This window comes from Sylvia atricapilla, chromosome 17, assembly GCF_009819655.1.
Source record: "Sylvia atricapilla isolate bSylAtr1 chromosome 17, bSylAtr1.pri, whole genome shotgun sequence".
Classification (NCBI taxonomy): Eukaryota; Metazoa; Chordata; class Aves; order Passeriformes; family Sylviidae; genus Sylvia; species Sylvia atricapilla.
The window spans coordinates 10,572,484-10,599,769 of record NC_089156.1 but is presented as its reverse complement, the minus strand read 5'-3'; the positions used below and the strand labels follow the sequence as shown (position 1 = coordinate 10,599,769).

General features: G+C 57.1%; 1 protein-coding gene and 1 long non-coding RNA gene across 9 annotated transcripts; one reads left to right on the top strand and one right to left on the bottom strand.

Moving 5' to 3' along the window:
• Positions 1 to 37: 37 nt before the first annotated feature.
• SH2B3 (SH2B adaptor protein 3) lies at positions 38 to 26,762 on the top strand. 7 transcript variants are annotated; one of them, XM_066331638.1, is made up of 9 exons: positions 38 to 675; positions 8,595 to 9,377; positions 9,708 to 9,812; positions 20,702 to 20,803; positions 21,055 to 21,146; positions 21,243 to 21,334; positions 21,523 to 21,737; positions 22,035 to 22,206; positions 22,502 to 26,762. In XM_066331638.1, the coding sequence occupies exons 2-9, from the start codon at positions 8,622 to 8,624 to the stop codon at positions 22,822 to 22,824; spliced, it is 1,857 nt and encodes a 618-aa protein (XP_066187735.1). In that variant the 5' UTR covers positions 38 to 675; positions 8,595 to 8,621; the 3' UTR covers positions 22,825 to 26,762. The 7 variants fall into 7 exon arrangements, with proteins under 7 accessions (XP_066187735.1, XP_066187734.1, XP_066187738.1 ...); XM_066331637.1 differs by lacking the exon at positions 38 to 675 and adding an exon at positions 2,088 to 2,436; XM_066331641.1 differs by lacking the exon at positions 38 to 675 and adding an exon at positions 7,370 to 7,533.
• LOC136369031 (uncharacterized) lies at positions 4,605 to 7,356 on the bottom strand. 2 transcript variants are annotated; one of them, XR_010744939.1, is made up of 2 exons: positions 6,450 to 7,356; positions 4,605 to 6,112 (listed from the first exon to the last, which is right to left on the bottom strand). It is a non-coding gene; the product is annotated as an uncharacterized lncRNA (long non-coding RNA). The 2 variants fall into 2 exon arrangements; XR_010744940.1 differs by having other exon boundaries at positions 6,565 to 7,356.
• Positions 26,763 to 27,286: the final 524 nt, after the last annotated feature.

Genomic DNA, 27,286 nt, shown 5'->3' with positions numbered 1-27,286 from the left:
TCAGCGCAGACTCTCACAGCCGAGCGTTTCCAGATGTCGTCACCTCCAGGGAGGTTGGGAGAGACATTACCTTAGTGTGGGATGGCAGAGGTCACCTGAAACCCATCGCATCCCACCTTGAGAAACGCAAATGAGCCACTTCCAACCCACCCCACCCATCCCGAAAACAGAATGGGCCAGAGCAGAGGGAATTAAGGAGGGAAGTGGGAAGGACGGCTGGAAGCCAGTAAAGGGGTTTTGTAGAGGAGAAGAAAGCAGCAATGGTTAAAAGCTGAGGGCAGTGCAGAGCGGAAGGGAAGCAGCAGCGCCTGAGTGAGTGTGTGTGTGTGTGTGTGTGTGTAAGAGCATCTGCGCAGCTCCACATGCACAAACAACAAAAAAAAAAAGCAGAAGTCGGGGGTAGTGAATTAGCAGTTGGGGACTGAGAAAATCCATACAGGAAGCAAAACAAGAGAGAAATCTCAGGCCGCTGGGGCTGAGGACGCTGAGAGGGCGCTTCTGACATAGATGAAGTTGATAAAGAAAAGTGCGATCGCTGGGAGCTGGGACAGCCGCCCGCGGGAAGGGGGGCAGGCACCCGGATCCGCCGGCCGCTCCTCCGTTCTCAGGAAAAGAGCCAGAAGGTGCAATTATGCATAGAGCAACGGCAGCAGGAATTAAAAAGCAGATTTTAAGGTAAGATTTTATCATGTCAGCTGCTCCCAGCCACTTCCTTGTGGGGTTTGGGAAGGATTGATTGGACGCAGATCCATTGCCTGGATCACTGGCAATGCCCGGAGGGGCTGTGGGGTTATGGCCCGAATCTGATCCAGGGGGGTTGCTGAGGCTGGAGGAGGGCAGCAGGGCTGGGTCCAAACCAGCTGTGGTCCGGGGGTGGCACAGCACCAGCAGGGAGTTTGCATTTCGGTCTTTTCTTCGCTGGAAGATGGATCGGGAATGGATGGGGTGAACAACTCAGGTGTATTTAAAGCCGCGCTGAAGATGGACCCCACGAGGGGTGACACACAGATGTTGTTCCCAAGCGGCTCCGTGTGCTTCAGCTCGCTTTCCAAAGGCAAATTCCTTGCAGCTTCCACTTTCCCAACACCCATAAATCCATTGTGTGCCGTCTGTAAAATCCCAGCTGCCACATCCCTGGGCTTCCTTGGCTTGGGTGGGCAACACACCCTGGGCACCACCACGGCTGCTCTGCCCTGACTTTTTCTGCCCACATCTCTGCTGGGGATCTGTCCCTCTGTCCCTGGCGCTGCTGCCATTCCAGACAAGGCTTTGTGGGAGCTCTTGGCACTACCAGTAACATGAGTGGGGGATGTCAATGGGCCAGACGTGTCTGTACAGACCACAGCCCAGCCCTTTACTGGAAAAAGGTGCAGTGGAAGTTTATTTTCCTTTCATTTCCCATGGCAGAGTGGGTGGCTGCAGCTCTGCCGTGGGGCCCCTGCTCCCCTGGGACGAGATGGCACCAGGATGGCTGAGCCTGACCCATGTCCACCCACGCCAGTCCCCAGTCCTGTTTGGGACCAAGGGACACTGTGACCGCTCTGTCACGGCTGGAGCCCTCGCCCACGGTGTGGGACAACTGTGGGCCCTGTGTCCTGATCCGCTCTGGCTGGACATGGGCAGCAGCCTGCGATGCCTTTCGCCACAAGATAATTTGGAAAAATATGAGAAATGGGCTTTGAGACGGCATCTGGCCCACTGCTGCCACCGCAGAGGTCCCTTGGGTCCCAGCCCGCGGAGCTGGGGAAGACGTGGCCAAGCAGGAAGAGGAAAGGGGGGTGTTTTCCTCCCGAGCCTCCAAGAGCCCCACGCTCCTTCCCAACTCCCGGAGGGCTGGGAAGGACACCCCCAAATCCACGGAGAAAACATTCCAAAAGTCATAAAAACTATGTGTATATATATGTGTGTGCGTAAAAAATAAAAATAAATCCACCCCGGGAGCGCGGCCGGGCTGTTTGTGCCGCTGGCTCCGCGGGCGCGGATGCGATAAGATAAAGGCAGAAGCGGGGAGGGGCGGCGCGGAGCTGCGCGGAGCCGGGCGCACCCGCGGAGCCGCCGGCGGGGCCCGGGCAGACGGACGGACGGACGGACGGACGGACAGACACGCGTTCGCGCACACACACACACACACACACAGAGGGACAGTCACACCAGCGGACGGACCGACAGGCGGACGGACGGGACGGCCCTTCCGCTCCGCCCCCGCGCAGCCTCCGCCCCCGGCCTCTCCGCTCCGCTTTACATAACCCGTCCGGGGCCGGGGTCCGCGCCCCGCGCCTCCGCCCGGCGGAAATGCGGAGCCGCCTGCCCCGGTTTCCTGCCTGAGCCGAGCCGAGCCGAGCCGAGCCGAGCCGTGCGCCCCGTCCCGCCCGCCCCGTCCCGGGCGCTCCGCCGCTCCATCATGGGCGAGCGGCAGCCGGACGCCTTCTCCTGCAGGTAACCGCGGACCAGCGGCGGTACCGGGACGGGTTGGGCTGGGCTGAGCTGGACCGGGACGGGCTGGGCTGGACCGGGACGGGCGGCCCCGGGAAGCGGCCGCTGCAAAGCGAAAGTAGCGGCGGGAGGAAGCAGCGAGGCGGCCGCTCCTCTTGTGGTGCCCCCGGAGGTTCCACGGGAGCCCCGGGCTGGATTCTCTGCCCCGGGGAACTCCGGTGCGCTCGTTCTCGAGTCGTGAGCCCCTTCCTCTGCCAGCCCTCGGACAGCAGCCCCTTCCCCCTCAACCCATTTCTGTGCGACACAGCCTTATTATCCCTAACTTTGCTCGGGCTGCCTCTTTCCAGGGACCCGTGATCTCCCGGCTCCCGTTTTCCTCGTGGGCACTCTCTGTTCCTCTGTGGGTGCCCCTATCCTGGGGGCTCCCGTCTTTCTAGCACCACAGGACCCCAGAGCATCTGTTCTTCTGGGATCCCTCGACCTCCCCAATTTCCCAGCATCTGTATTTTGGAGATCTCAGAGTCAGGGGTGCAGCATGCAGGGAACCAGCCTTGCTGCTCTCCTCTGCCTCCCCCCGGACCCCTGCAGCCCCTTCCATGGGGGTGACCCCTCTGGGAGGGTGCAGGACCAGTGGAGTGATGCCCGCCTGCCCCATGTTGTGGGGTCCTGCGCTGCCCAAGGGGGCCGTGCCTTGCCTCTGCCCCCGTGCCCACTGCAAGTGCCACGCAGAGGTGCCACCTGGAGCCTGCCGAGCAGCTCCTCTGACTCTCTGCTCCCTGCAGACTTTATTGGCTCCATGGCTTGGCAGGGGCTCAGAGCACGAGGCCGATGCACCAGCGGTCAGCATCCCTGTGGCCTTCCCATGCCCTGCCAGCCTGCCCGGTCCTGCCTGTGCCAAACTCCATCAGGGTCACCGACAGAGAGCCTGGACCCTCTGGCCCATGGCAGTGACACGGTCATTGCAGCCCGGGCTGGGATTTACTGTCAAGGAAACCAGGATGAGTTGTAGAGCTGCGATTTCGATATTGTTGTAAATTGATTCAAGATGTGCTGGAGTTGTGGGCTGGTGGCCTAGGGACTTTCTGGGGCTGCAGCCAGAGGAAGAAGTGGCCTGTGTGGGGACCTAGAGCTGCCAGCTCCTGCATGTCCTCTCTGCACTTGGATTTGCTGACAGGAAACGGGGTTGGCGATTAAAGGCCTATGGAATTAGTGGCAGGTTTCACTTCGGCTTGTTTGGGACTAGAACAATGCTTTGGATTTCTTTTTAACTTGCTTTTGGGGCAGGAGAGACTCATCCCTGGGCGTTCTCCCCTCCTCAAAGCTTCTTCTGTTTTCTCTTTTACTTTTAGGTATTTATTGCCTCTGGTAAGATCTGGTTTGGTTTCCCCAGTGCCCACAGGGCTGTGGGTCTGCCAGCACCCTGTGTTGTGTTGGAAAGGTTGGGGTGCCAGTGGCTTTTGAGGGATCTTCCATCCTCCACCAGAGCAAATCCTCCCCACCCACACACCCGTGGGCCTGGTGGACACCGTGAAGGTGTCAGGACAAATCCCAGTGGGTGACACAAAGTGAAAGTGCAAGCGCTCATCGCTGGTGGGGTTTGCGGCGCTGGCGGCGCTGCCGCGGCTTGGCAAAGAAAAAAGGGCCAAATCCAGCAATCCCTGAGGGGCTGCTGTGAAGAGCCTGGAGAGTCAGACTGGCTGGGAGCTGAGGTGGCAGCTGCTCCCTGCTGTCCCCAGGGACCCCCGGGCAGCCGCTCCCCCGGGAGCGCTCCCCGCACCCGGTTTCTCCCACGCCTACACAGCAGCGATTCATTTCAGGCAACAAAACAAGCCCTGTCAAAAGAGGCCACCCCGCTGCCGGGCTTTTCCCCTCAGGCAGTGGGTGTAGGAGAGTGTGATGGTGTAAGCCAGGCTGCGAGGTGCCAGGTGCCATGGGATGGAAGCAGGCAGAGGGTTTTTGGGGAGCTGGGCTGGCCACAGCTGTTTGTGCTGGTGAGCTGCTGTTGGGCCGAGCCGATGTGGAGCTTGGATTTGACCTGAGATGAGTTTGGGTTGTCTCCATCCTGTCTGTCCTGTTGGAGTGGTCAGGGAAAACCAAACAGGTGAATTTTGGAGTGCTGTAATATCACCCACATCCCCAGAGGTCTGTGGTGCTGCTCAGCCCACACAGAGTTGTAAATTAAGGCCAGTTTGGGTCTTTAATATAGAAAGTTGTGTAGTGCTAGAAGGTGAAATTGGAGGAGTGAGTATGTCCTGTGAGAAAGGGGGAGAAGGAGGGCGAAGTCTGCCTTCCCACGCTGGCTTTTAAATTGATTTCCTATAACCTGTATGGATGTGTGAATTGGGGGGAATCTCTCTGTCCTATTCCTTTTTTGCTTTTTAACTTGCTGGTTTGGTTCAGCCAAAAGAGAGTGAGGGAACCTCCTGAGACCCCGTGGGATTCTCCAGCTTGTGTGGAAACACCTTAGCAGGTCACAGGGGGTGATGGTGCTGTGCCGTCACCCTCTATGAGACCCAGAGAGTCCTCACCATCACGGTCAGCTGCCCCAGAGGGAAGAGGAGGACAGTGCTGGGCAGTCTCAGCTGTGGATTGTGCTGGCACTGGCTTCGGCTGTTTTACAGTGATGCTGTAAATATGTGGGTGTATCCCACATCCCGAGGCTGCAGCCAGACCCTGTCCTCACCTCTCCCCCTGCACCAACCCCTCCTGCCTTCCTGAGTGGCAGCATCTCCATGCCCACCCCCAAATGGCTGCAGCACCCTGTTTGTCCCCTTCAATCCAGGGGTGCATCCTGCTGTTCTTCCAGCACCAACCATCTCTGAGGGATCAGGATGCCAAGAGGGACTGCACCATCCCCATCCTGGGGGGATGCTCTGCATCACCCAGCCCTTGCAAGCCCACCTGTGGCTGGCTGGATCCCCCAGGGACATGCATCCCCCCCAAAACCGCCGTGCCAGATGCTGTTCCATTGAAAAGTGCCGTTCATTGTAACCTGGCCTTTTATAGCCGCCTCGGAGCGGCTGCGGGGCCATGCCAAGAAAGGCTGCAGCCAGCTCAGAATAGCTCTTTTCATGGAGGACATCCTGGGAAGGAACAATGTTCCCGCTCTTGGGATTGTGGGAACTTTGTATTTCTGCCACTCAGGAAGCAGGGAGCTGCGGGGCCGGCCAGGGCGTCTCCCAGCCCCTCGCTTTGCCTTCTCCTGAAAATAGTCCTTGGGATGAGTTTTGAATAGTCCTGTGCTTATAAAGGGAGCTGCAAGTGCCTCCGGACACTTCTTTCCCGGTTGGGAACAGTTATTTCTGGGAGTGACGGCGCATCAATCAGATTTCCTATTCATGTCCCTGGCGTGGAACTGGAGCTGGTTTCATTTTCGGGTGCTGGTGCTGCACATGCCCAGCGTGTGAGCAGGGCTGGGCACAGCCAGACGGGCTCTGCTCCCTCACACTTCCCCTCCAGGCAGGATCTGTGGTGCTGGCTGCTGGAGGGTGACCTTCCCTTGTGGCCACAGCCCCTGGATCGCTGTTTCGTGCTGGGAAGGTGGCGAGTTGGATCCAGCAGCTTCTGCGTGGCGAGGCCAGCTGGCTCTGAGTGCTCATCCTCCGGGAGCGGGTGGCAGGATTGCTGCGCTGGCTCCCAGCACTGCCCTGGCACTGCTTGGTGCTGCCAGCTCCTCTGGCTGCAATTAAACAACAAATGCATTTACTGGGACAAATGACCCATTGCCGGATCCAGGCGCGGATTCCCGTCCCGGTCGGTGGTGGCACCGCCGCCGCAGCAACGCTCAGGTTGGGCAAGAGTTTAAGGGAAGCTCCTGGGGGTGGCTGGGCTGCAGGGCTGGATCCTGCACAAGCCCCAGCTCGCTGTCCCAGCTCACATCAAAGCCACCGCGGCCGGTCTGTCCCGTCCCGCTCTTCCTCGAGTTCCTGGCCCAGCACCCCGAAACAATCCCAGCACCCCAAAACAAGCTCAGCACCCACAAACAGCCCCGAGGTGGGGCGGGCTTGGTGACGTACAGCTCTTCCAGCAGCCGGCAGGGATGGAAGCCCCCCATCCCAGCTAGTCCGTGGTGTGGATGGGGGGATTCTCCGTTCAGAGCAAATGAAAGCCATCAGGAGTATTTCATCTGACGTGCAGGATGGCCAGGAGCTCCTCACGGGAACATATGAGGACTAAAATGTAAATTCTGCCTTAAAGCCACTGGCTGCTGGATTCCAGCTTTGTGGAGCACGATGGGCTGGAGCAGGGAGAAGCTCACCCAGCAGCGAGAAATCACATCCCTGTGGATTTTGCTACTGAAACCAGGGGCTGAGCAGAGGAGCGGGAGGCTGCTGTGGTAACTCCAGCACGAATTCATCCAGGATACCTCTTTCCATGTGGGAACTGTGCCAGGCAGAAGCACTGAGGTCGGCATTGTGCCAGTGCTGGGAGGAGGAAGCGCTGGGGAGTATTTCCCATCCTCGTCCGCTTGGAAAAGCACGTTGCTACTGGAGACGGCCTTCGGCTGCTTCCCACCGCGTGGCACAGACGAAGCTCCGCTTTTCCCGCGCCACAAACCTCTCCGCGAAGCGAGCCTGAAATCTTGGAAAGGCGAATTCCCTGCCCTGGGAATCTCCCAGCTGCCTGAGGAGCCGTTCTCACCAGCACCTCGCTTCCCCTCCGCATTTTGCGGGAGCATCCCGCCGAGCGTGCCGGCGCCGTGGGTGGTGCGGCGGCGATTCCCGGTGCCGGGAGGAAGCGGGAGCGCGGCGGAGGATGCTGAGTCATGGGCAGGCTGCTGCCGCTGATAGACGGGGCCCTGCCGGGGGATTCGGCCGGGCTGCGGCGCCTGCATGCCCTGCACTGCCGGGACGTCGGACGGCCCCGAGTTTTTTGGGTGGCTCTTCTGAGAAGCCGGGCCCGGCGAAGCTGGCGGAGGGCAGATAACATCTCCCCTCGCCTGCAACCTTGGCGGGACGTGCTCGGCAGGGCAGCGGGTGGGCAGAGATAGAGCCGCGCTTCCCGGCGTTATCTCCGCCCCGGCTGCAAACACCATCCCCTGTGCCCGCACGTTCCTCATCTCCCGCTCGCTTCCTCCTGGCCCCTCAGGGCTTTTGTTTGGTGGGGTTTTTTTTTAAAAAAATTTTCCTCCCCCTGACAAATGCAATCCGCTTTTCTTCCCCTCCCAGCAGCCGGGGTGCTGCTGCTGGAGTTTCAGGGAGGCGGCGGTGCCGGCACGGCAGGATCCGGGTGGGTTGGTCGATGTTTCCTTCCTGAGCGGAGTGCACGGCCCCGATAAGTGCCCCGGCAGAGCACGAGGTTCGCTGGTGAGCAGCGGGGCCGGCCCTGGGGAGCACCACTGCCGGCTGAGCCGGGCACGCCGGGCCGGCTGCACGCCAGCCACGGTGCCGCCAGATTGGCCTCGCAGCGAAATCTGCTGGGGGCAGAGAGATACGGTGTGGTTTGCCAGAGCCCGGCAGCTGCCCGGTGCCGCAGGCAGCCGAGCATCCCCGCGGGAACCCGCGCTCACCCCGGCGGCGTGGCCGCATCTCCCCAGGCCGCTGGAGCCGGGAGCATCTGGCAGAGAATCGGCTCCATCCCTGGATTTCTGCAGCTTTTTCATGTCGTTTCCTCCCCTCCCGCCCCCGTTCCAGTTTTATCAGCTCCGTTGAAATCGGTCCCTGGAGGGAAACCCATCGGCGCTGCGGAGCCTTGGCAGGACCGAGCGGATGTGGCCGGGCCAGGCGTCCCCGCGGGCGGCGGGCAGCTGCAGGCAGCTGTGCTGGCAGGAAGCCGTGCAGACGCCCCGTGCCGGGACCTGCCCGCTCCCCACCGCGCAGGTGGGGAAACTGAGGCACGGCCCTGCCAGGTGGGGATGGGCGTGTAAGGAGCTGCGGCGAGGCTGGCGGCTCGGGGTCCCGCGTGGCCACTGCCGGTAGCCGCTGGTGGCCACAGCGGTTGATCACATGGCCGTGCTGCTCCCTGGGGAGCGGCTGCCCCCTGGTAAATTCCAGTGTATCCTTGGGAATGAGGCAGCTTTGAGTGGGACCCCGATGGCCACAGCAATCCCGTGTGGACGCACGTTGGGTGGGGTATGGGTCACTCCAGCCAGGGTTTGCCGGGGTGGGGGACACATGGGGACGCTGGGGCTGCCCTCACCAGCCGTGTGCTCTGTCTTGCAGCGCGGCCGCCTCTCTGGAGCCTCGGCAATGAATGGTCACTCGCTGCCGGCCGGCACGCCAGCGCATCCCAGGGGCTGGCATGAATTCTGCGAGCTGCACGCCATCAGCACCGCCAAGGAGCTGGCGCGGCACTACCTGCGCTTCGCCACCGAGCACCCGCACCATGACCTCCTGGCCGCCGAGAACTTCTCGGTGCAGTTCACCGACCTCTTCCAGCAGTACTTCTGCCACGAGGTGAAGGAGGGCATCGCCATGAACCAGCTCCGCATCCTGCCCGCCGGCCCGGCGCGGGATTACCGGGACACGCACCGGCGGCACACCGACGCTTCCCTGGGCACGGTGGCCACCAAAGCCGAGGCGGAGCCCGGTGCCCGCCCCGAGCAGCCCGTCCGAGCTCCCGAGGCCGCTCCCTCTGGACTGCGCAAATCCTGGAGCTCGGAGGAGCTGGCGGGCCCGGCTCGGAGGCCCTTCTCGCTCAGCCAGCTGCGCAGGAGCTGGCGCAGCCTCTTCCGACGCCGCTCCTCGGATGCGCTCCCCGCGGATGGCGATGGGGACGCGGCCGAGGCGTCTCTCAAGCCGGGACTGGGGAAGCGCATCCTGCCGTGGGGGCTGTCGCGGGAGCAGCCCCTCGAGGTGCGCAAGGAAGGGCTCCTCAAGTACGGGCTGCTGGATGAGAATTCCCTGGACAGCGGGACGCGCTGGCAGCGCTGCCGCCTGGTGCTGCGGCGAGCGGGGCCGCCCGACACTGAGGAGTTTGTGCTGGAGCTCTTTGACCCGCCCAAGGTAAGGACCTGCCGCCTTTTGCCTGTTCCAGCCGGTGATGCTGCGAGTCCCTGAGCTTGGGATGATGTCTGGATGCCAGAGCAAGGCCACGGTGCATCCAGCACCACGAGGGTTTCTCGCTGTGAGAGGTTCACATGGGTTTGCTGTGCCATTGCTTTCCCTCTGCTGCAGCCGCACGAGGCTGGGTCTTGTTTGTTTAATAGCTCTGAGAAGGAGACAAAGCCACCCCAGCAGGGTCATCTCTGGGGAGTGAGAGATGCTGAGACCGAGGTGTGCTAATTGCTGAAGTTGGTCAATATGTCATTGCATTTTTTCCTGCTGGGACTCCAGAACTGGGTTTTCCAGCTGGAAGCAGAGCTCCTGCCTTCTGAGCTGAGGATAGAGGTGATGCCCTCCATCCCACTCATCCCAGCCTCATGGACCCATTCCACCAAGGTGAGGGGCAACCCAGTCTGTTCAACCCCAAATTCACCCTGTCCCCTGTGCCGTGGTTTGTGCAGCCTGAGCATCTGCTAGCCTGGGCAAGATGGGAGAGGAAAAGGAAGATAGGAATTAGGCTCTGTGCCTTTCTCTGCTCCCAGTGGGACCCATAGTTTTACTTTTTGTCAGGAGTTTTGTGACTGGAAGTTCAGCTCTCAGCTGCTGCAGGAGGCTCCTGTGGTGCTGGGACGTGGCTGGAGCGGAGACGATGCAGGATGTGAGGGAGTGGGGAATGATGTGGGGGGAGCTGGGGTGTTTAATCTGCAAAAAAATGGTTCCTCCACATGGCTGGATTTGCACAGGCATGATGGGTTGAATTTTCTCTCTCTCTCTCTTTTTTTTTTTTTTTTTTTTTTTTTGTTCTCGTTTAACTTTGATGACAAACTTGTGCTTTGGAAGGAGGAAACCTCCGGTAGAGCTCTGGAGCCTTGTCCCTGCCTTCAGGGCAGCAGGGTCAGGGAGCAGCTGGCTGAATTCCTGTTATTTCCGTCAAATGACTCCAATATTAAATATTTGAAAAAAGAAACAACATCAAAATTGTAACATCTGAAAGTAAAAGCTGGTTTTGCTCCGTCATGTCAAGGGTTGCAGTTGTTTGTCCCCGTGGGAGTGTGTGTCCCCATCCCAGGGCACAGGGAGGTCAGAGGCGCTCTGAGGCACTTGGAGGGTGCTCCAGCAGCTGGATAGCACTGCCTTTTTTCCCCTTTCCCCCTATTTTCTTTTTTTTTTTTTTTTTAATGCCTTTTTCTTTTTTTTAATCCTTTTTTTTAATCCTTTTTTTAATCCCTTTTTCTTTTTCCTTCCCCCTTTTTCTTCCTCCTTTTTCTTTTTTCACTTCCCCTTTTCTCTTTTCAATTCCCCCCCCCCTTTTTTTTTTTACTGCCCCATCTTTTTCTCCCTGTCCCACCTCCCTTGTTTTTTTTTTTTTCCTTTCCTTTCCACCCTTTTTTCTTTATTTGTTTCCCTCTCCCTTGGGAAGCAAGCCCAGCACATTCTTCCTCTCCCCACATTCCCTGCCCAACTTTGACCCAGGGTCAGGAGACACTTCAAACAAGACCCTGACCATGTTCCCCTGGTGCTCTGAGCATTATTCCTTGCAGTCTCCATGGGATGGAGATTTCCTGGTGCTCCACATCACCACAAGCCCAGAGACCCCGTGGTCCCCAGAGCCCCCGAGCTGGGGGTGTCTCAGCCAGGCCTGCGGAAGTGGGGGATGTTCCTTGCTGGATTTTGCAAGTCTCTGGATTAAATTGCTTCCTGTGCAAATATTCTCAGGGCGGCTCCTTCCTTTCCAATTCTCTGGGCCGGGGCCAGCTCCTGTCTCCTTTACAGCACAATCAATCCAGACCCTTTCCCAGTGACTGCGGTTGAATTCCGGGGGCGGTGGAAAATCCCCCACGGTGCTGGTGGCTCCCACTCCCCAAACCCAGCCCGGGGGCAAACCACGGGCCAGTGAGAACAGAACAGTTTGTTGGGGGATTGTTTGCCTTTAAAATAACTGAATAACACTCGACAACCCCCCAGGCGTGGCTGTGAGGAGCCCCCTCCCCTCCATCCTCCTGCCTTTTTCTGCCACCGCCTTTTCCCCATCTCGTGGGTCTGTTTCTGATTTGAGGATGCTGTTGATCAGCAAAGATTGATGGTTTTAAGTGAGCAACTGTAAAACCAGTTCTTGGCATTTTTCAGCCTCAACTGGTCTCTGGACTGTGAGGCTGGTCACCTTCAGAGTCTCCTTGGAAACAGCCTTCCCCTTTCCTCCTCTTCCTTCCCTCTTCCTCCTCTTTCTTCCCCCTTTCCCTTCTGCCTTCCCCCTTCGTCCCCCTCCCCCTTTCCACCCTGTAAATAATAGGATGCAATGACAGCCTCGGGGCTTTGCAGCATCCAGCCAAGCCCTCGAATATCCATCCCCTTGGAATGACCTTGGAAAAAGCAGGTGTGTGGAGAAAGGAGTGTGGGGGGATCCTGCTGCTTTTGGCAGCTTTTATCTAATTTCCCCCCCTTTCTCCTGGTGCTCCAATGGGGCCTCTGAGCTTAATCCTATAACGTGCCCGGCATCAAAGGGAGTGGGGGCTTTGAAGAGCCCTGATCCCATTTACTGCTTGGGTGGCTGTGCTGGGTGAAGGGGTCAGGGAGCTGTGCTGGAGAATCCAGCGCTGCCTGGAGTGGGCATCCCCTGCCCCAGGCATGTGCCAGAGGAGATGAGGAATTTTGGAGAAGGAGCATCTCCCCTTCCTGTGCTCACGGCCGCAGCTGGCTTGGTTTTGGCATCGCTCCCTCCTCCCTCAGGCACTAAAAAATGATGTTGCAAAGGAGGGGTCTGGAGCTCTCCTGGGTGCAGGGCACAGGACTGGGGGGTCAATCCCACCCTGGGGACATTCTGGAGGGCGCTGGGCTGTGAGGTGATGGTGCTGTGTGGAAGAGGAGCTGGAACAGAGGGATACTGGGATACCTGTAGTGCTTGTCTATATGGCTACGTGTATATATCTGTGCCACAGGAAAACCTGGCCATGGTCCTGGAATTGCAGCCCAGGCGGATTCTCTGATATCTGTTATGAGATCGATGCTCACCAGTCCTCCCTGATTTCCTTGGAGGCATTCAGAGCTTTCTCCTCTCCCGCATCATTTAATCCCATATAACCTTTAGGACTGGGTACCTCTGAGGTCTCCCCACCTCCATAAATTTAAACCAAACCTGGCACACCCAGGTTTGTCAGCTTTGGGGCTGCCCCGTTCCTCAGCTGAGCCCCAGCCCTGAAATACCTCTTCTACGGCCAAATCCCAAACTCCGTGAAAGCCGTGATTCGCAGCGGAAATGTCCCGAGCCATTTCTGTTGACCAGATGTTTTTACAGGAAGGGGAAGGGAAATGGGATTTGCATTTGTGCTGCTTTCTTTATAGCGTTTTAATGAAATCCAGTGCATCCCGTAAATTGATGGCACGCCGGGACTAGCCGGGAAGACTCCTTCCGGAGAGAGCCCTTGGAGCCTCTGCCACAGCTCAAACATCTTTGCTGAAGCCACGGGAGGAGCAGTATTTTTATCTCTGCTCAGTGTGAGGCTGCTTTGACTTCCTTTTTTCTTCTCTTTTTTTTTTTTTTTCCTCCTTTTTTTTTTTCTTCTTTTTTTTTTTTTTTTTTTCTCTTTTTTTTACCTCTTTCACCTGAACCTGGTTTCTGAGAACTGCCACCTCCTGAGCCAGCAGGTTCCTGTCCCCAATTTTTGGTGCTTGGGGCTGTGAGTGGCAGCTGGTCAGGCATGGAATGGGGCACATCCCAGTGTTTTGGTGCCCATTCCCTATCCCTGCTCCTCCTGGAGCTGCTCAAACACGGCCTGAGTGACTCAGCCAAGGAAAGGCAGTGATGGAGGGGGAGTTTTTCTCCCTGGAACACCTTGAGAAGGGTATTGCCAGTGATGGGAAGCACCTCAGTGTCCCATCATCCCATCCCTAGTCCAGGAAAGGGCATGTTTGTGTCACTCTGGATCCCCAGGGACCACATCTCTCTCCTGGCATCCCTTTTCCTGGCATTCCTGGGGACTTTGCTATCCCTCTCTTGATATCCTTTTTCTGGCATCTCCAGGGGCTGCATCCCATTCATGGCATTCTTCTCCTGGCATTCCCAGGGACTCCATCCCTCTCTTGGCATCTCCAGGGGCTGCATCTTGTCCTGATGCAGCTGAAGATGTCCCTGCTCATTGCAGGGGGTTGGCCTCGTTGACTTTTCAAGATCCTTTCCAACCCAAACTATTCTGTGCTTCTATGATCCCTCTCCAAGCATCCTGCTCCCAGCATCCCTCTCCTGGCATTCCCAGGGACTGCATCGCTTTTTTGGCATTCCCAGGGGCTGCATCCCGATCTGGTTGGTGTCCCTGCTTATTGCAGAGGGGCTGGACTGGGTGGCCTTTGAAGGTCCCATCCAACCCAAACTACTCTGTGATTCTGTGATCCTGCTCCCAGCATCCTCAAGGATCGCATCCCTCTCCTGGCAGCCCCGAGGACCACACAACCAGCCAGGAGCTGGGAAAACTGTTGTAATGACGAGCCAGAGGGGTCTGGGCATCCTGCAAATCCCTTGGGAGAGGCAAAACCTCCTCTAAAGCCACCCAGAACTGCCCCAAAACCCTCGGGCAGCCTCTCCCTGGGGCAGGGCGGGAGCTCTCTGTTCTTCGAAGGCAGCAGCGGGGCTGGGCAGCCTCAGGGCTTTGTGAGATTTTGGTGGTGACTTTTGCTCTCTTCCCCCTCCTCCCCCCCCGGCTCTGTTTTTGGGTATCGAGGGGGGGGGGTGGGAGGGAGGCCGAGGAGACAAAGGTTATTTGTCATTTATTAACCACAACTTTTTCCATCCTTGGTCATGCACGGAAAAAACACTTTTAGCAGCGTAACCACAGCCCCGGCGTTAATTGCTGAAGAGCGGAGTTTCTTATTTTGGAAACTGTTGCTGGGATGGGGCTTGGCGGGGCCTGGGTGTGAGGGGAAGGGTGCAGGATGGACCCCTAACCTCTCCTTCATTCAAATCTGGGGGTTTTTGGGCTTGGAAGGATTCCATCCTTTTAACCCCATCCTTTAAAATCCGCCGTTCCCAGGGATGTTGTTTTGAGGCAGTGCCCACCCTGCTTATCAGAGTGTCACTCACAGGGATGCTGCAGAGCTGCTCGAGGTGAAAGGCACCACGTGCCAGCTGAGAAGCGGGCGAAAAATGGAGATACTGAGCAAACCACAGGAAAAAGGGATGGGAAAGCTCTCAGGGAATGCGTTGCTTCTCCCCCAAAGCTTCCCACAGCTGGAGTGAGATGAGCTGTGGGTGCTCCTGGGTGCTGAGTCCCCACAGATTATGTGAGATGCCTAGTGGGGTTTTTTTAGGTGGTTGTCTCTCTTCTTCCCCCTTTTTTCTTCTTTTTTTTTTTTTTTTTTTTTTTTTGGCTTTTTTTGTTTTTTCTTTTTTTTTTCCTCTCTCTTTTCACGGCCCAGGATGTGGTTGTTTCGAGGCTGAGAGCTGCTTCTTTCAAAGGTAAATATTTATGAGAGCCTGCGCAGGCAGCGCGGGGTCTGGAAGGATTCAAGGATTCATCCCAGCCGTGGTGGGGGCTCAGCTGGGGTGGACCCTGCTCCTTCCCACCAGGCAACTGGTCCCAGCTCCAGTGTCTGTGATGGGCACACTGTGATGTTCAATGTCATTTTGGGATCGTCTTAAAAACGAGCATTTACGGCAAAGTCACTTCCTCCAGCCCTGGGCAAGGGGCAGGAATGAAAACACGCATCCAGTAGAATCAAATGCTCCCACCTGGGCTTTTGAGCCTTTTCCATCACCCTGCAAAACCTCGGGATGATAGAAAATCCCAGGACATCCCAGGGACTGTGGGGAGCCTGCAGAACCTGTGCTGAGCACCCCCATCCCTCTGGGGCTGAGGTTTGGGGTGGCTCAGTCCTGGCTGCAGCAGCTCCCACTTGCACACAGACACCTTGTTTACTTTCCATGCTCGTTATTTATTCCAGGAAATTATTAAAGCAGCCCACGCTGGAACCCAATTTGGCATAAAATAAATTGAAAAAAAAAAAAAAATCCGAGGGGCTGGCGAATGCCAACTGTTTATAGATTCTGTTTATAGCCCCCATCTCACTCAGCCTTGCTGTGAGCCAAAGGGGTTGCTGGTTTTGGGGGGGGGCTTTGCAGGGGTTTGGGGGGGGTGCAGGGTTTTGGGGGGCTTTGCAGGGTTTGGGGAGTTTGTGGATGTTGGCTCATTTGTGCAGAGCAGGGAGGTTTATCAATGCACAAGGAGGAGCCATCAGCTCCAGGGATGGATGGGGATTCCTGCCTGGACCCCCCAAATCCCACCCCACTGACTCCCCCCACGGCTTTTGGGGTGCCGTTTTGCAGCCCCCCGGATTAATTCATTAGGAAATCGGGGCGATGTTTTCTGCCATCGCCGTTCGCCGGCGCTCGGCAGCCGCCCGGAATGGGAACAGAGGGATCTTTGTGCCCCGGCCGCCCCCGAGCCAGCGCTTCAGGCCGGCACAACGGTGCCTCTTGTCACCGCTGGGCACGGTCCCCTCGGGGACGGCTCTGTCCCCTGCCACGGCCCGCGGGATGCTCGGAGACAGCGTGTCCTGGACACTCCTTCGTGCCTCTGGTGTGGGGTTGAGGGTGCTGGCGGGGCTTTGGGGCGGGCAGAGATGGTTTTTTGGGAGGTGATGAGCAGGGGTGAGGGATGCTGAGCTGGCACAGCAGTGGGAATCACCTCCTGTGTTCCTGTTTGACAGTCAGGGAACCTCTGAGCTTCAGTTCCCCAAGAACAGAGCCCAGGATGGTGCTTGTTGCTGTTCAGGAGGTTTCTAAATGAGCGGTCTCTACCTGCAGAGAGGCAGGAATGTTTTGGGAATGTGTCACTCTGGGGCCAAGAGGAGCTGAGCTGAGCTAGGGATCCCTGCAGCAGGCACTGAAGGTCCAAATCAGTAAGATTCCAGTCCCTGTCCCAAAAACCAGCATTGACAGGGGCTGTCCAGGGTGGACCTCTCCCTTTGGGATGAGGCATGGTGCGGGGAAGAGCCCCGGGATGAACTGTGCTGTAAACTCCCCCAGAGCAGTGGGATTAGCTGCTGGAGGACAGAGGCATTAGTCACCCTGCAGATCCCTGAGGATGAATACCAGAATTAGCCATGGTGCAGATCCCTGAGGATGAGCACTGGGATTAGCTGTGGTGCAGATCCCTGAGGATGAGTGACTGGAGTGGTTGTAATGCAGATCCCTGAGGATGAACACCAGGATTAGGCGTGGTGCAAACCCTGAGGACACATTTTGGGATTATCTGTGGTGCAAAAGTCCTCAAGGATGAGCGTTGGGTTTAACTATGGTGAAACTCCCAAGGGAAACCACGGGGATTTCCTGCCACACAAAGGCCCTGAGGATGAAGGTTGGGATTATCCCTGGTGCAAACTCCTGAGGACGATGGCTGCTCGAGCAGACACTTTGCACTCTCCAGCAGGACCCTTGGATCCCTCACAGCCCTGCAGGGCCCTGCTGCCTCTCCCTGCCCTGCCCTGGCACCAGGGGATGTTTCCCAACCAGTTCACCCAGCGCTCCCTGGAAAAGAGCTGCGTGTCTCCATGCTCCTGGAAAACCTCACCACTTCCCCCAGGGCTGCAGGCACAGGATATGGGTTTGTGTCCATCCAGCACAGCCAGGCCTGGCACTGCAGCTCCGGCTGAGGTTTGTCCCTTGCGTAAGGGACACGGAGATCTGTGATTTACAAGAAGTGACAAATCTCGCCTGTATCTGTTGGAGACCTTGCACAAGGGCTCAGACACTTCCCCACCTCCCGTGGCTGACTCAAAATGGAAGTGAGAGCCGGCGTGGGGAAACCCCTGGAGTGTGGAGGAGCTGGGGGCAGCTCCTGGTACTCTCGAAGGATTTGCTCTGCATGAACTTGGCCTGATGGCCCAGCCACTGCCATCATCACTGTGACAATGCCCTCATCACCATGACAATGCCCTCATCACCGTGCCACCATCATCATCATGCCACTGCCACCGTCACCATGACTCTGCTGTGATTGCCATGCCACTGCTGTTGTCATTGCTGTGCCACCACTGCCAGACCACCACCCTCATTGTGCTACTGCCATTGTCACCAAGCCACTGCTGTCATCATCGTGCCACTGCCATCGTTGCTGTGCCACCACTCTCATTCTTGGAGAGCTGCCTTCCACCTCACCCGAGTGGAAAAATCTCCCCCAGCACCCTCAGTGTCCCCTGAGCATCCAGACAGGACGTGCTCCTTTATGGCAGCAGCTCACAGCATCGTGGGCAGAGCGTTCCTGGGGTGGGCAAACCGGGAGGAGCTTTGCTGTGAAGAACACCGTAAATCCCAAATATCCTTGCTGGAGATTTGTAAGGGAGCTGCTGTGCCAAGGCAGTGATTTCCCCAGCACAGGCAAGGGAAGGTGTGCTGGGAGAGCTGCTGGAGGAACGTCACCACTGGAGGAGGAGTGAAGAGAGGGTTGTGCCAGGGCTGGTGCCGGGGTTTGCCAGGAGGAAATGCAGCCTGTGACCTTGGCCTGACCTTTGTTTGTGTTCCTGGCACAGCCACAGCACCGAGCTGGCGTCAGGCTCCTTCCCAGGTTTGGCAAACCCTGCTTTCTCCTGGCTGCCCTGCCCTCCCCAGGCATGTAGAGGCTGTGGGTGCACTGCCTGTGCTGGTTGTTCCTGTGCTGTGCCAGTGCTTCCTGTGACACCCTGAGGGGTGTCTGGGATAGGCAATGTGGGGACACAGAGCGGGTGCAGTGGGTTGTCCTCGTTGGGAGGACTCTGGTGGGGTGCTCAGGGCAGGGAGCAGGAGGCTATTCAGTTATTGCAGGCATTTTCCTCTCTGTTTTCGAGTTTACCTCATGTCCCCTGGCACTGGGGACAGCCCTGGTCTGGCTGAAGCTTTGTACTTTTAAAACTGTGGAAAAAAATCCCTGCAAAACCCAAAAACACTGCTGTTTTCCAGTAGGTGCTGAGAGCTGGTGTATTTCCTGTGGAATCATCATCTCCATAGGTGGCCACGTGTTCCCAGCAGGGCTCAGCCACAGGGAGAGGGAGTCAGGGGGAGCTGGGGCAGATCCCACTGCCCTGAGGGCTGGAGAATGACCCATGGCACAGCCCAGGATGCCCAGTTTTGTGTGCCAGGACTGGGAATGCCACAGCGATGGCAGGCTGGCAGCTCAGTCCTGGGGCCTTGGGCGTGCAGCTTCATGGGGTGTCACAACTCAGGTGATTTTGAGGGATGCTCAACCTCATGCTGGGCTTTCCCTCATTTACACAGCATCCATCTGGGAGCAGTGGGGCAAATCTCCCTGTGGAAGCTGACGCTGGTGGGGTTGGGACTTAGCAGAGGCAACATCTGTAACGCCCTGAACATTCCACCCCATCCTGAGCATCCTGAGCACACCGAGCCAGCAGCAGCGGGCATTACCCATCCCTGTCGCTCTGCTGGGGCACCTCTTGCCGAGAAGGAGCCTGTGGGTGAACCCTTGGTGTGTTGAGTGTGCATTTTTGGTTACTGAGAACTCCCTTTCCCGGTACCGGCCGCATCGAGCAGGGCATCTTGCGGTCAGGTGCGGCGCCGTGCCTGCGGTAGGCACTTCTCCGAAGCCAGCCTGGTTTTTCGGGCGCCGTATCTCTGTGCTGCATCATTTCCTTCTCCCTTCACGCTCCAGCTGCGCTCTCCACGCCGAGAGACGCACAGGGGGCTCCGCAGAACTCCCTTTTCCTGGAATTCCCCGGGTTCCCAAGAAGCCGACCCCAGCGCTGTGGTTGGGATGTTGATAAAAAACCCCGTCAGGGTCACGTCAGATGTCACAACCCCCGGGTGGGAAAGCGGCCAGGACGAGCGATCCTTTCACCTTCCCCACGCCGGACTTTGCACAGGGGGCGCGGTTACATTCCAAAGGTGGCAGAAAAATCGAATTCCTCGGGGATAAAGCCCCGGCGAGGCGGTGCCTCAGGGCGGCCCGATGACAGTGATTGCAGCACAGCACAGCTGCAATCACTGTCACCAGCGGGCCCCGGGGGTGCCGGAGCCACCGCGGTGTCACCAGCCCTGTGCATGACGCCGTACACGAGCGACTTCTAAGAACTTTCTTCTCGGTGCAGCTCGGTGCTGATAAGGGCTGAGCCCTCTCCGCGCTGCGTTTCCGGCCCCAGAGAACACCGAGTGCTCGGCCGAGAGACAGAGAGAGGGAGGAAGGAGGTGGGGGGATGGAAAATAATAATAAAAACCAGCAGCGCGGCTGAAGATGGTGTGGTTGGGTGACCAAGGAAATGTCCGGTGGGGACACTCTGAGTGCCAGAGTATGACACTCAGAGTTGGGGACGTGGTGGGGGTGGGTTTGCTGTGACTGTCACAAGCTCGGAGCAGGATTTGGGCAGTTTGGTTGGCAAATACTGTAGTGGGGTGAAGTGCCACAGCCCAGTGTGTAGAGACACTGTCCTCGTGTAGGGACAGTGGCTGTGGAGCCAAGAGGGCCACTGCAAGCAGCCTCTTATGGGATGATAAAGCCGCTGTGTGAATCACAGCCAGCCAAAATTTTGTGGTGCAGCAAGCCTGGCGCAGGGGTATGAACGTGCCTGGCACATTGTGGCACTGCCTGGGCTTTGCTGGGATGCATGGGATGGCTCTGGCTGTGGGGCTGAGCGTGGGGCATTGTCTCCATCACCCATGCAGGGGTGCTCAGGAAATCTTTTTGCCCCCCTGGATCCTGAGCCACGTGCCGCAGCCTCCTGGCAGTCAGCAGGGCAGCAGAGGGAACCGAAAGCTGCCGCAGGGATATTTTAGCCTTTGTGGAAGTGTTTGCTCAGCATTTTGTCACGTGCCTGTGTCGGTGCCAAACCCGCTGGGGAGCTCCTGGCACGCCAGTGACCCACGAGCACCCATGAGCAGCATGTTTCCTGCCTGCACCCCAAATTCCCCATCAGTGCCACATCCCTGGAACGTGCTGCCGTGCTGGGAACCCCCTGCTCCCTCCTCTCCTCCACCCATCCCTCCCCTGCAGGATCCTTGAGACCTCTGAGATGGGTCTGAATGTCACTCAGCCCACCTGGGGTGTCCCACAGTGACTAGGCAGTGCCATAGGGGGGTATTTCCTTCCCACAGTGGGGTATTTCCTCACCACACAGGGTATTTTCTTGCTGGTGGGTATTTTCCTGCAGAGCCGGGTATTTCCTTGCTGGCTGCTGTGCCTCGGGTGGCTCCTGGTCCTGGGATATGGGACAGTGTTTTGGGGTGTGGGTCAGCGTTTTGGGGTGTGGGGCAGTGTTTTGGGGTGTAGGGGAGCTGGGGCTCAGCTCAGTCTCTGTGTTCCCCCTCTCAGGGCTCCAAGCCGAAGCTGCTCGTCGCCTGCTCCGCTGTGCAGGAGGTGCGGAGGTGCACACGCCTCGAGATGCCCGACAACCTCCACACCTTTGTCCTCAAGGTAGGACCTGCTCAAAGGCTCTGCAGCCACCCCTGAGGCCTTTCCCATCCTCTGGGGCACACGTGGCTCCCAAAAGCTCCTGTGCCAAATTTCAGTTCCTCTTCCCATCCAGGGAGGGGATGCACAGAGGGATGTGGGGTGTAGGGTGGGGGATGCTCTGTCCCTGCTGGGGTCCTGAGCGTGGGTGGGTGGGTGGGGATACACATCTCTCTCTCTCTGAAGACCACATGTCCCCCTCTGATGTCCCCCAGGTCACCAACGCCACCGACATCCTGTTTGAGGCAGGGGATGAGCAGCAGCTCAGCTGCTGGACGGCCGAGATCCACGAGTGCGTGCGCAGGGGGTAAGCGCCCGCTGGATGTCCCTGAACTCGGGGATGGGGACAGCTGCTCTGTGTCCCCACTGCCAGCACTCAGCCTGGCTTCTCCTGTCCCAACAGGTGTGACACGGGTGACCCTGAGCTCCTGACGTGCCGACATCCCGACCCTACAGCCGCCAGCCCCACCACCAGCACCGACCCCCTCAGCCAAGGTGAGCTGGGGACACCCAGGGGACCTGGGGACACCCAGGGGACCTGGGGACAGAGAACCCCACATCCTGCCGTGGCTGGGCGGATTGGCCTTCCCCAAATGGCATGAAGGGGGAACAGAGAGGGGAGGGGTTGGGGGGAATGGGCAGGGATCCCATTTCCCAGGGACACTCATCCCTGTGCCTGGCAGGGGCGACACCAGGGTGCCCGGGGGAGGCGGCGGGGCCGAAGATGGAGCAGTTCCTGTCCTCCTGCCCCTGGTTCCACGGGCCCATCTCCCGCGTGAAGGCGGCTCAGCTGGTGCAGCTGGGGGGGCTGGAGGGCCACGGCGTGTTCCTGGTGCGGCAGAGCGAGACGCGCCGCGGCGAGTACGTGCTCACCTTCAACTTCCAGGGCAGAGCGAAGGTACGGGCGGGACGGGGCTGGGATGGGGAGGGGAATCTCGCAGGAGCCCCTGGGGCAGCCCCCCTGCTGCAGGACAGCCCCTGTCTCACCACATCCCACCCCAGGGAGATGCTCTCCTGGTCTCTGCCCCAATGCTTGCAGTGGGTTGGTGCCCTTCTCCCGGGGGTAGGAAAATCCTACAGGCTGGTGATACAGCACATCGTGCTGAAGGCATTTGTGTCCCCCATCCCGAATATCCCCGTGTCCCCACCGTGTCCTCCAGGAGGGAGGGTGACAGGTCCCTGCTCCTCTCCGCAGCACCTGCGGCTGGCGCTGACGGAGCGGGGCCAGTGCCGTGTCCAGCACCTCCGCTTCTCCTCCATCGTGGAGATGCTGCACCACTTCCATCGTTACCCCATCCCGCTGGAATGCGGCACCGCCTGCGACGTCCGGCTCTCCAGCTACGTCGTCGTCCTGCCCCAGGCACAAGGTGTGCGGGAAGGGAGGGAAGGGGGATGTTCCCGGGGGATGGAGGGTGCCCAAGGTGGGTGTGTTTGCCCCAGGGCTGGGCAGAGCTGGGCTCTTTGGTTGCTCGTGGAGTGGGGAAGAGGAAGCCTTCAGGACAGTGGTAAAAAAGGTGACTCCCAAGCTCCCATCTTCCTCTTTTGAGAAAGGAGAAGCTGCTCCCAGCCACCGACTGCGGTGGGGGGGGTCATGGAATGCACCCTTAGAGAGGAGGTGACAGCAGCATCCCCCTGACCATCATCTGCTCCCTCTGCCCGCAGCTCCCGGCTCCAGCACCACGGTCTCACTCCCCCTGCCCTTTCCCAGCTGGAGCCCCGAGTTCAGCCTCATCCCCGCCGGCTCCTCCTGCCCTCACGGCCCCGACGAGCCCCTCGGGGGTCCTCCTGCAGAGCAGATCTTCCACCTGGTGCCACCACCAGCTGAGCTGGCACAGAGCCTGCGCCCCGCCAGGGCCACCACGGCCACCACGGCCACCACGGCCACCACGGCCACCACGGCCCGGCCCCGAGACTCGGACTATGAGGTGGAGGCACCAGGGCGGGGTCACGTCCGTGCCATCGACAACCAGTACACACCGCTGTGACCAGCACCACGCCGGCACTGGGATGCACTTTCGGGTGGAGAAATCCTGGAGACTTTCTGGGGGAATCCATCGAGAGAAAGAATGTACCTGTTTCTTCCTTCTGGTTAGGGATTATTATTGTATTTTTTTTTTTTTTTTTTTGTAAGGAAGGGGGTCATTTTTCACTCCTGTACGGGTGTGCTCCCTCTCGTTGGCCTGTTAAAGGGCCTCTTATTGTTATTTTTGTTGTTCTTATCAGAGCTTTCTCGTTACTGTTTACACAATGCCACTCGTGCCTGCGCCGGGCCCGGTGTCTCCTGTCTCTGACACGACAGCACCCAGCCAAGGAACCAGGGGCTTGTGTTACACCCACGGAATTGGAGAAAGTTTTTTAAAAAAACCCATGATAACAAGAAAAAAAAAAGGATTATAAATTCATTGACAAGTTGCTGCTCCAAGCCTTGTCCTCCTGCCCCGGCTGCTGAACCCACCAGCAAAGCCCAACCTGAGCTGAGCTCCCACAAAGGGTGATGAGCAGGGTTTGGGCTTTTTTTCTTTTTAGCTAAGGCAAAACCTGGCTTTTTCTTGCTTTTCCTTTTTAACCCAGCACAGCTGTGGTCACTCCCTGCACCAGCCAGAGGGATCCTCATCCTGCTCTCCCGGCTGATTGAGACTGAACACTAATTGCTCCATCCTCAACCATGGCACCGGCCGAGAACTAACACAGAGACTGACACAAACCACTCCTGCTGGTGAGGGAGGGGTTTATCCCGTTTTGTCCTGGTGATGGATGCGTTCTATCCCAGTGATGGAGGCTTTTTATCCCTGTGGTGAATGGGTTTTTTATCCTGGTGATGTGGAGGCTTTTTTTTTTTATCTCGGTGATGGAACAGTTTTATCCTGGTGATGGAGCAGTTTTATCCCAGTGATGGAACTGTTTTATCCCAGTGATTTTTAGACACAAATCTGAAGTCAGTTTTCCCCCCGAAGAACCCCCCTACTCTCACTTGCCTTTTTCCCTCTAAAACACCCACCCTGTCACCATTTAAAGCTCCACAACGGCCTCTTGCAGGCGATGGGCTCCTTGGGGACACCTCCTCACCTGGAGGAAAAACTTGTCCAAATCTCTGGGTCTCAGCATCCCCTGATCCCCGACTGTCCCCAAATTCTGCTGCTGTTCCTGAGCCCCCAGAGCTGCTTCACCTGCCTGGGGCAGCCGTGAGAGAGGAAGCACTTCTGAGAAGCTGCCATTATTTTAGGAAAGAGGAAGGGCTGGAGCCATTGCGCCACACAGGAGGGGATGTTCACAGCATTCAACTTCCAGATTTCCCAGCACAGCCTTTCCCTGGGATTTCAGATGAAAACTTGCCTTGAGATTGCCTTACAGAAAGCTTTTTTTACTTCAGTTTTCCTTGAAATTGCAATAGAGGTGGGAGCCCTCAGGAGCATTAACATTTAGCAATTAATTTGAAAACCAGCAAACAAAAGCCTGGTTGGGCTGAGTTAGGGAATTCCACAAAAATCCAGCCTCTAGGACAGGCTTTGGTGTGAAGCAGGTTCTGGGTGAGCGCAGAGTCCAAGGAGACAAGGTCAGGGCCAAAATATCTGAGGCCAAACAGCTCAGGAAGCAGCCATGAAAGCAAATCTGGGTTTATAAATCAAAGCGTGAGGCTGGGACAAACGGGAACCATCAACTGGAGAAATCATTTAGGTTTTCCTTTTGTGCCTCCCCGTTGCTTGCTCTTGCTCTCTCCTGGGCTTTGTGCATTTAGAGCAGGCAAAGGCTTTTTTTCCTCTCCTGCTTTTCTCTACACTCGTGCCTGAAACTGGAGCATTAAGAGCAAATTGCACTGGTCCTGCAGCCCCGGAGAGGCTGATGGAGGAACAAAGCCAGCCTTGTCCTCGCTGGGCTCCTCAGCTGTATCCGCATCCCATTCTCCTCCCTGGAGCAGCACAAAGGCTGCAGCCAGAGGCAGGAGCACATCCCCAGGGCTGCCTTGTGCCAGGCAAGGCAGCTCCCTCCGAGGCTCATAAATAACTCCCCGTGCTCTTGCATTTATAGGGATGGGGAAGGGAAGGAGGGGGGACAGCACAGCACAAGTTGTCGTTTCCTTTCCTCGCTTGCTGCTTGCTTCCCAAAGCCCTGGGAAACACAGGGATGTGCTAAATCGTGCTAAGATTCCTAGTTTTAGTCCCACTGAGCTCCAGGGAGCTGCTTTCAAAGGGGTTTTCCCCCAAAAGGCGAGGTGGAATCACCCGAATCTGCCCTCCATCTGCAAAGAAAGGATGGGCTGGGAAAAGGCAGCGCTATTCATATCCCTTGCCAGATGAATCCAGAGAAATCCTTGCCAGATAAATCAGATGCTGCTGGGGTGGGTTGTTTTGGCACGCCAGGACTTTATTGTTCCGGTGCCAGAACTGAAACATGCGTGTGCATGTGGTATTTTTAACCTGCAGTTTAATTACAAGGGGGTTCTCCGCAGTTTAAATGGAAATTGCTGGGCTTGATTAGTAAAATACACGTTGGGTTCATTATCTCCCCACCAGCCACTTCCCCCATGCAAACAAACTCCAGTGGGGGACGACTCCTGTTCTCCCCACCAGTGAGCAGTGGGAGAGTGCCTCTGATTATTGAATAGTTAATTCCCTCCCCAAACTCACCCACAGGCAGCCGAGGGCTGTCCAGCTCCTCCAGCTCCTCATTTCAGATCCACTGCTGCAGGACCTCAGGGGCTTTTTGGGCTATTTCCCAAGCTCCCGGGGGGACTGAGTTTGAAATCCCGTTTCTCCTAGAAAACATCTGGCTTGTGGCACAGGTCAGAGCCTGACTCTGCTCCTGCCAGCACTAAGTTACTCCAGCCCTAAGGTACTCACTCCTCTGGATTATAGCAGTGGGCAAAGAGCATTAAGCCATTCCACCCTGTGGAATAGAAGCATTTTGCAGGATTTTTATACTCTTGTGACTTGACAGAAGAGCCCAGGGCTAGGCAGGTTTAGTTCCCCAGACCCTGTGGGATTTTTACTGGTGTTTATGTATTGAGTTTTGGGAGAAGGGGAAACCAAGGAGCAGCCTCCTCAGAAATAAAGTCAGGTTTGGCCACCAGTTTGTGCCTTGGCCCTAGAGATGGACACGTGGAACACGAGTTTGGATCCCACCTAACAAAGCCTGGAGCCCCAGGAGCAGCTCTTGGAGCTGGGCTGGAGGCTCTGCCCCATGGCCTCCCCAGCTACTCAGGACAGTTTTTAGCAATAAAGATGTAAACCAGTCGGTGCCTTTACTCTGTGACAGCAGGGACCTGGTTTAGGGCACAATCCAAGACTTGAGGCCGCCCAGAATTCCTCCCTCTCCTCTTCCTCTTGCTGTTTGCTGACAGCTGCTCCTGCTCGGTGTCCCCAGAGGTGTCAGGTTCTGAAGGAGCTCCTGACACGAAGCAGTTGATGTCTCTCTCCCTCCTTCCCTCCCTCCCACATCCCAGCCCCGTGGAACAGCACCAGCAGGTACCGAACACTGACACCACCATTCCTCACCCATCCCTTTGGATTGAAGCTCTATTTTGGGGTGAAACTTCCAGGAAAAGATCCAGGGAGAAGCTCAAGCTTCTCATTCCTCATCTGGACCACCGAACCCCAGTGTCACCCAGCATTCCAAACTTTTAGCTTTGATCCAAACAGCCCCAACATTCCCCAGCAGCTCCCAGAGGCAGGGAGGAGACTGTGTATTCCCTAACTCAGCCTTTAGCAGGACGATTAAAGCCAACGATTTTGTTGGAATGTATTAATTTGAAAGTTCTACTTTTCACCTGCACAGAAAAGTTCTTCTTGTATAGTAATTTTTTTTTCTATATATTGTTTCTGTATGTACTGTACAAGTAACTTATTCTTGAATAATGCAATTTTACCGTAATATAAAAGAAAAAAAAATCAGCTCTTAATAAACTGTTTTTAGAACTTGTTTCTCACTTGTGGTCTTCAGTCTGATTCTCTCCAGGTGCTTGGATGGTGTTTTAGTAGATACTGGATGCTAAAAGGCAGAAATGCTCCCTTGGACATGAAAATCCTCTGATTTGTCCCCATGGGACGATGCCTGCAGCACACAAGAGTCAGGACACGGCACTTGGAGCAGGGACAACTTTGTCTCCCCATTTTTTAAGGCATTTTTCCAGGGAATTCTTACCCTTCCTTTCCATCTCCAGCAGCACCACTGACTTTTACACTTTCATCACCTTAAGGGACCCATCCAGGACCTTTCCTGCCCCTTGTCTGGAGCAGCCCAAGGCCGAGGAATTGGGAACACAAAATCACCTGGACACAAAACCTTGTTAGAAAACGGCACTGAATTTGTGATTCCCAAACATCTCCCTTATTCCTGCAATGCCCCAGCAGCAGCAGCACACACCAGACTCAGGGCAAACCCTGGCTCCAGTTGGGATCGGAGTTGGTACGGGAAGAAACTCAAAAATCACCACACAAACACCAAGGAGGG